The sequence below is a fragment of the Phoenix dactylifera genome, chromosome 2 (genome assembly GCF_051530095.1).
Source record: "Phoenix dactylifera cultivar Ajwa chromosome 2, Ajwa_hap1_PhDact_Kaust_v1.1, whole genome shotgun sequence".
Classification (NCBI taxonomy): Eukaryota; Viridiplantae; Streptophyta; class Magnoliopsida; order Arecales; family Arecaceae; genus Phoenix; species Phoenix dactylifera.
In genome coordinates, this window is record NC_143191.1 from 41,877,380 (window position 1) to 41,886,097 (window position 8,718).

At 39.0% G+C, this 8,718-nt stretch overlaps 1 protein-coding gene across 16 annotated transcripts; it reads right to left on the reverse strand.

Moving 5' to 3' along the window:
* Positions 1-1,040: 1,040 nt before the first annotated feature.
* LOC103712753 (F-box/kelch-repeat protein At5g15710-like) lies at positions 1,041-6,006 on the reverse strand. Of its 16 annotated transcripts, none has more exons than XR_015975617.2 (5): positions 5,890-6,006; positions 3,357-5,226; positions 1,636-1,702; positions 1,464-1,522; positions 1,041-1,229 (listed from the first exon to the last, which is right to left on the reverse strand). XR_015975617.2 is itself a non-coding variant. In XM_026806805.4 (2 exons), the coding sequence occupies exon 2, from the start codon at positions 5,198-5,200 to the stop codon at positions 3,944-3,946; it is 1,257 nt and encodes a 418-aa protein (XP_026662606.3). In that variant the 5' UTR covers positions 5,201-5,226; positions 5,890-6,006; the 3' UTR covers positions 1,041-3,943. The 16 variants fall into 16 exon arrangements, 1 of the variants encoding a protein (XP_026662606.3); XR_015975616.2 differs by having other exon boundaries at positions 1,041-1,286; XR_003386733.4 differs by having other exon boundaries at positions 1,041-1,522.
* Positions 6,007-8,718: the final 2,712 nt, after the last annotated feature.

The following is an 8,718-nucleotide window of genomic DNA, read 5'->3' on the forward strand; positions in this document are numbered from 1 at the left end:
CACTGAACCATGACCTACCAAATACATTGATCTTAGATCACTGGGGTTCAAATCATCCCAGCATTCGAATCACTGAGGATCTTAGATCACCGTGGTGATCCTGTTGGAGTTACCAAACACCCCCTCCAGTGTTCTCCAAGTCAATCACTGCCAACCATGTATCACACTCCTTCAACTAATTTTCAAGAGACTACACTTGCGACTTGGTGAGATTTGTTTTGTAAAAGGGTGACGTAAAATATTTATGAAGGAAGATAGGATAACAAGTCTCAAGCACACTTTCATATGTATATTACCAAACACCTGACAACTTGAAGTATTTTCAAATGTTGATTACCCAAGCAAGGCAAAAATTATTTATGCCAGCTTATACATAAAAATACATGCATGTTAAATGAACATAGTTGACATCCATGAAGTCATTCTTGGACTCGTAAGTGTACAATGAACATAGCTGACATCCATGAAGTCTATAAAAAAATGATATGTGAAAGGGTGGAGGATTCTGAGTCTCCAAGGAGGGTAGACACTACTACGGCATACCTGATTTTCATCGTGGCATACCTGTCGGAGAGATATCTAGAGCAAGATAGCTGCCGTGAACTGTAAATTAACAGCAGTTTAATGCTCCAACCACAAATCTTAAAGTCCTCCAGGTATCACAATTACACGCAACAGAAACACAGTTTTTTTGCCAAACGACTAAATCCATACCCTAATTGGTGAAAGTTCAGAGAAAGACAAATGATAACAAGCCGATACAATTTTATATTTTTTTCTTTTATATCAATTCTGTGATTCGAACTAAATCTAATATGACTTTGAAAGTTCGAGAAACAACGCAGTTTAAGGCAAACCACTGAATTTCACATTCTTCAAACTTTCCCTTGAAGGCTGAATTATGCGAACCCTTAAGTCTCAGAGCGCACCAAGAACCGACTCCCTTAGTCTCTCAATTAGCGCCGCATTTATGTGTAAAACACAACATCGGAATACCATTTGCAAGATTAAACATGCAGAATAGTAAACCAAGGACACTATTTTCCAAGTCACACCTACGTGCAACTAATGGGATAAATTGGGTTTCATGTTACTTGATGCAATATAAAGATTCAGGTCAGTGTTACAGTAAGCTGCCTCCAATTTTCCTTTGATCAAAGCAGCAACTTAGAGTTGAATTGCGAAGTGCTTCAATTTTCCTTCATGTACCAGAAGATCTCCAACATTATCTGAAACAATTTCAGCACAAGGTGTTGGACTAAATCCTGCCAGAACCATGAATCCAACTGAGACAACAGAAGCAAGTTAGCTCTGGTTGCTAAATTCTTTCTTGTTTGAGTTTATATTATTTCTAGAAATATCTCCACTTGAACCATCCAGAGACCAATGAATCCTCTAACATGCTTTTGCTATGCCAGAGTGGCCAAAATCATCATAGTCAAAAACGAAAAATGTCATAGCACCTTGGAAAATCCAACTGCTAATCAATCAGCGAAAATGGGCAGGTCCAGATATAGATCCCCTGCAAATAAAGTTAGATGAACTAATAAAAGTTTTCAAGATCCATGATAATATGTTTGTAGACCAAACAGGAGAGTACGAGGGAGGATGAGTATGATTCTTCTTTTTGCCTACCAATCCAAAAGCAATGCAGCAGCAACTCAGCAGTATCGTTTGTTTTGTCATCAGCATAACAGTTCACCTATGCAGACCAGTATTAAGGTATGATAGAATATAAAATTTTTTCAAGATCCATGATAATATGTTTAAAGACCAAACAGGTAATATAACTGAGGATGAGTATGATTCTTCTCTTTGCCTACCAACCCAGGAGCAATGTAGGAGTGAAATATTGTTTGTTTTGTCATCATGCAAATGTATCACGGTTCAGCTACCTAGACAAGTATTAAGAGAATGAAAACAGAAAAATTATATACAGCATTCATCCTTATGGATTATTTTCATAAGCAGCATTTACGGAAGACACTTGATTCTTGGAAATATAACTTGTACTGGAGAAATCTTACTAATAAAGGAATTTAGACAATTTATGGATACATTTTCAAAGTCTCATACACACCAAAACAAGCTTAAGTGCCCTGCATTCCGAGCAAATACAGGCAAAGTACTGATTGTGGGCAGACAAATACATGAGAGATCATCCAAGCATTGTTGTCAGGATCTTATGGTTTGGGTCAAGATGGCCCTCTGCACAATTTGAATCTCATCCCTGGATACAGACGGAATAGAATCATATGATCTAAATCCATTTTATGACCATACAATTCCTTTGATCATAAGATCCAACTTGGTGATGCTATTCACATATTAAACCTTCTGGAAGATCCTTTTGTTCATAATTCATTTGAATTTTTGCCCTTTGGATTGGCTTATTTATCACTAACAAGCCTCTAGCACAAATATAAAACTGGAACTTCTGGTAGCCAAAGGGAGACTTTTCACATTCTTGAAAGTTAATATAATTTATAAAAATTCAGTTACCTTTTCCAACAACATTCTACCTCAAGAGGAAGGTGATTTAATAGAGTGACCGATCATGCTGTTAAGCATACTCAAAATCCCTCCTTAAAAATTCAATTACATTTCCCTACAACATTCTACCTCAAAGGGCAAGTGATTTAATAGAGTGCCCTATCAGGTTTTGTTAAGCACATTCGAAATCCCTCCTTAGTTCATGCATAAAAGTATTAAAACTCACTCTTATGGTGCCATATAAGCTGAAGGATGGCAACGGAAATTTTGTTTCTACCTTCAGAAGCAAATGAAAGGAGGATATTTTGCATGGAGATCCAATGATGCATACAAATAGCACCATAACAATTGAAATATCCACTTAAATATCTCTAATGACCATTGATAATCAAGATTGAAGCACAAGAACAAATTGGTCCTTCAAATCTTTAGAGAACATGATAATGAATTCAACTTAGACTTCTTTTTATGAATTACTGTAGCCGAAATTGCCTATCACAAAACATGTTATTGTTGGTCCACTGCTTACACCAAACCACACAACCTCTAAACCAAAGAACATGAACATCAAATAAAATGAAAAAAAGAAGTTAACAAGCAATATCTGATTGGATCACTCAGCCATTTAGATTAAAATTAGTTAACTAATACAGGGCCCTTACCATATCCTGAAATCTTGATCTACCTATTTCGGGTAGGCAAAGTATCTCCAGATGTTTTATGCAATAAAAGAAGCATAAAGGCAAGCAAATAGTACGAACTTCATATCTGTAACCTCACCAGACAGAAAATTATATAAGGTCACGCAACTAAAAGAAAAAAAAAGTGGAATTGTAATATGTTCTCTTTGGATGGAAACTTACAAATGTGAATTGATGAATGTGTTGATTGCTTCAGAATATCTGTAGTACCACAGCCTTCATCATCAGACTGCATGTATCTGTTGAGTCACTGATCTTGGTAACCCAAGTTTGTCGAACCAGATAATTATAAAAACAGTAAAAGAATATTTCCTTGCCAGACAGACTGGTAAAATTAAATTGAGCAAGTTTTCAAAGGAATTGCAGCTAAAATGGTTTCTTTTGCGACAGAGATGCATTTGGTTTACAACCCATTTCCAGACCAATCTTAAGCAGAATTAGTAGAGCTCCATGTGGTCAGAACACTCCCACCACAGCAACAGCCATATCCTGTTAGGTTGACTTACTTTCTGTATACCTTGACATTTGGATATGATCATGTCAAGCCTGTAGGACTACTTACTTTTCTACACATTCTTCAGTTATGTAGACAAAAAGATATTTCCTCTTCACAAGAAGGAAACTTTATTAGTTCATCAGTAAATGATCAAATTGTCCATAATTATGATGTAAGCAGGAAGAATGCCATTCTATCCAAATACCACCTTTTGACAACCTTCCTCCACCCAAATGATGCCCGAGCTCTGCACTCAATAGATGGACGTATCAAATCTTGGCTCATAAAAGCAAACCTGACTGTTGCACAACTGGATTGCACAGCCTGCAATCCATGACCATGTTTTCTTATCAGCATCATAGAGAAGACCTTTCCCTTGGTTCCATGATGTAAAACATATAACGTTATCCTGGCCAAAACACTCGAATCTTTCAGCCGATAACCTTAACAGCGCTCTGAAATACTTTGGTGGCATCCTACTTATTTCCACCCACACCGTCTTAGCATGATCCAGCTCCCAGATTCGCATGCTCTGGAGAGTGCTGTAAAGTCCAATCCTTCCAACCAAAAACAAGCGCTTTTGAGCACCGGCAACCAAATAGCCATCCAACAATGACCGTGGAAACTTGGCTGGAATATGTTCCCAATGCCCTGTATCTACTCGATACATCATCAAGCCAAGTGGTGAAAGAGTCTCAAGATACAGTCTTGAGTCACAAAATGCCATCTTTGATGAGCATAGATTAACAGCTGGCATTATCTGATGAACAGACCAACTGTCAAGCTTTGAATCATAAACTTCCGTAGGCAGTGTTTTGTCTCCATAAATATCACTTGCTGCAATTACCTTGAATGAACGCCCTGCCCTATCAACAACCAGGATCAACTGCCTTTGCTGATTATAGTGCATTGATGGCAATGTCCTCCAAGTCTGAGTTAGGGGATTGCAAACAAGGGTTTTAAAACTAAGCCCATCCAATCCACAAAAGCAAACAAGACCACCTGAAGAACCAACTAACCAGAATGCCCAATCTGGTAAAAAACCAAACGGGATCTTATACCATTGCTTCAATGGTAGGCTGAATGCAGAACACTGATAAGTATGCGAGTTCTTCCAGAATGTGAGAAGGCAAGGTCCATGTGAAGGAACTTGTGAGTGACATGCGAGAAAGCTACTGTCTTGAAGAATCGAATTCCATCGCCTGCAAACTGACCTCAGCCTAAAGATCAAGAAAGGAGGCACCCTAGCAAGAACCTCAATTAGCAAGTCCTCGGGCAATAGTGCCCAAATCCTATCTTCCATTTGGATATCAGCATGAATGACTTTACCAAATGTTGCAACAGTCTCCTCATCAAAACCCCTGGGCTTGGTCTTGATCACCTTCTGCCGAGATGGGCTTGTATTTCGAGATCCAGTTCTGGCCAAAGGGACCGGACATCTCAGAGACTCATCTTCTCCAAAGGCGCCATTTTTCACCACTTGCAGCCGTACTTCTCTGGATCTTTCCATGACTTCAGAAATCCAAAGTGCAGAACCTAAGAGTGCAAGCCATTAATCCATGATACTAACTGCAGTAGGACAAAAGGCAAATCCAAACCCTAATTCTACACTTCTACCAAGCAAGCTTTCCGCTTGACTAGCAATTTACAGCAAAACCCATAAATTTAAAAACCTCATCGACTGATACGCTAATTACAATAGGGACAGGCAATCCAATTCCAATAAAAGTCAACACTATCAAAATCTAAAATTTTTCAATTCGAGAGGATAATCACAATCATCTGGATGATTCAAATAGAAACTATTCCTGGCCTCATCAACCCTAGCCTCTAAATTCAACCCAGCGATCAAAAACCCGTTTTGAATGACAGAAAACACCGCATTGCAGATCAAAAAATTTTAACACGACAAAATTAAAAGAAAAGGAAAACAGACAGCCCATTTCAAAGTCCTAAAAATCTCAAACCAATAATCCAAAAAGAAACAACAAACAACCGATCGAGGAACAAAACCTTAACTTTCACGATTCTCTAATGGAAAGGATCCCATTCGATAAACCGATCCCACCATCCAAACGAAAAGGGGAAAAAGTCATCAAAGAAGCCATAAAACAGATGCCAACGAGATCAAGCGAATGATCTCGTGCAACAAACAGCGGAAAAATCGAATTTTCTTTGAGGGTTTCAAGGGAGAAATACCTTTTGAAAAGCTCTTCCGATGGGAGAGCGAGGACGAGAGCTCCGGCCCACAGCCGCTCCCTGACAAGAGTTTTGTTTTATTTCAATTCCGAGCTGGTCCTATTTCCGGTGTTCTTGGGATCGTTATACGCGGAGAGAACTAAACTACGTGGCATTTTTCTATTGTTTTAATTACACCACGCCGATGCGGTGATGTAGGAAGATATTTGGTGTTTGGTGATCCGCGAGGTATCTGTCATGAGTTGGGATTAGGTCGAGCGCGGTGAGAATGAGGACACACTCACCGAATCAGGCCGGTCAAGTGGGATACCACCAAGGATGGCGTTGGTGGCGAGTCTGTATCGGGGTATTAGGTATGCTTTGAAATAATGGGAAATACGGTGCAGCGAGGTTGAGAGACGCGCTATTTTCTTCTAGAGAGTTGAATAAAAGAAATTGATAAATTGATATTCTCAAGAGAACAGACAAATAAAAGCGAAAATACTGAAATAAGGATACTATTTAAAGTGCCATTTTCATTTGAGTCCACCCAAATATTGCGGATAGCATCCCAACAAAAGAGTCAAAAGATTGAAAAATTATTACTTATTAACATTGCATAAGTATTCAAAATCTAACCAGTAATCAATACCAAATAAAATCGGAGACACTTAACTCCCTCATCTTCGGAGGAACATGAGTATCGGAAGCGGATGCTCGAGGAGCTTAACTCTTTCATCTCCGGAGGAATATGAGCACCGAACGCAGATGCTCGAGGAGCTTAACTCTCCCATCTCCAAAAGAATGGAATCTGCTTACCGATGACGCCAGCAGCAACGCGCCACACCGTACCATCAGAAGTTTAGCGCAAAAAATTTGGCAGGCGCAGTCCCATTCCAAACCCCAGCAGCAGCACGCCACACCGTATTGTCAGAAACTTGACGAGTAAACTTGGCAGGCGCGGTCCCGCTCCAAACTCCAGCAGCAGCGCACCATACCGTATTGTCAGAAGCTTGACTGGTAAACTTAGCATGCGCAGTCCTGCTCTCGATCATGAAGACGTACGTCTGCATGGCACCGCCTTAGTCCTCATCTCCGATTTTATTTGCTGCCCCCAACTCCTTTATCATCCAATTCGAGATCTCTTGCTCTTTTTCTATAGTGCTTTCGTCTATAAACATCGTTGAGCTTCAATTGCCTTCTCTCTGAGATTTGTCCTCATTGTGGACGTCTTCACAAAAGGTCATCCTCTTGGCATCTTTCGATCTCTTGTTTCCAAACTCAAGTTGTTGTCCACTTTACTATTTTGAGTTTGAGGAAGGATGTTAGAATCCATTGATTGATTGATTATGCCAAACTTAGTCGGGCTTACCAAACTTTACCTTGATTGATTTGTGATTGATTGTGCCAAACTTAGTCAGCCTTACCAAACTTCGTCATCCTCCTGATACTATATAAAGGCTACTCCTGTACATTATAATTGACGGGCAGAAATACAATATTCTCTCTCATTCTTTTTTTTCAACAAAAATATTTGTATACACAAATTCTTATATATTTTTTAAGCTTTAGTATATACTTTCAATAGGCTAGGTCAATTTTGATATCATTTGCAATAATTCAGAATTTCATAAAAAGATAGCTAATTTGAGATTCTTGGCTCTATATAAATATCGAACACCTATCAAGTGCATAGTCAACATAAAACTAAACATAAGCTCGCATAAATTCTCACATATATTGTGTATAATAAAGAATTATGCATTTTTTGATAATTGCCACACTGCTGATCTTGAAAATGGAGAGCTGGTTAGGCCCACAATGCTCGACAACCCTCTTGCCTTTTTCTTTTGTAAGTCGAGCAGCCTTTTCCTTATCAATCAGCATTATTGCGAGATGGGCAGAAACTGAGGTTCTATTGTATCAAGAAAAAACGAAAAACCCTAAAAAATCCAAGTTGATCTTAGTCCAATTCAACGACAGTCGGAATCAATTTCAGCTAGAGATTGAATTGGAGGGGCCTACCAGCCCAATCACGACCATTCATATACAATGCAATGACAATGATTGAGCAGATCCCATGTAGTGCACTTTTCATTGCACTACATAAGATCCATTCTGTCATCATCATTGCAAAATACAAAGATATTCATATCAGGAGTTCAGATCTCTCTCGTTGAAGCCCGAGATGGAGCCATGGAGTCTCAATTTTCAGTGAAGTCTCAATTTTCAGTGAATAGGAACAACAGTGTAAGCAAAACGAAGACACAAAAGAAGGAAGATTAACGGAATGTCCTGATGTTGCATATGAACATTGGAGGAAACTCAGTAGATTGGACTGAAGGAAACATGGCTAAATACCCATGAGCAATTATATTATTTTAGGTGCAATACGAAAAAAGCGTTGTCATGGTCAGGGGTTCAGGTTGTATCATTCGTATGAAACAATGATCGTTCTTCTTTCATAGTGACACCTATCGGATCGTATTTTGCACAGATATCAAAGCATTTCAACCATTCGTATGGATCTTGAGGCAACCATGTAGCGATTGAATGGTGGATTTGTGCAAAGAAAGATGAATCCTTCTCTCTCCCACCAACAACCCTGTAATGTCCAAAGGGTGAGAATATGGACATAACATCCTATTCATATTCATGTACGTTTTGGTAACTTCTTGTTTTATTTTATTCATACATTTTGGCAAGAACCTCTCCTCTATTACAATTTGGAGTCACTTGAATTGCCGACGACTGAGTTGATAGACCTCGTGCCTCAAAAATTCCATGACCAAACAAACATTCCTCTCAATCCTGACTCATATAGCGTCCTTTGTGCATGGCTAAGAAAGC

Bases quoted from the DNA above. Each gene is read 5' to 3' on its own strand.
- LOC103712753 (XM_026806805.4), bottom strand. From the start codon at position 5,200: ATGGAAAGATCCAGAGAAGTACGGCTGCAAGTGGTGAAAAATGGCGCC.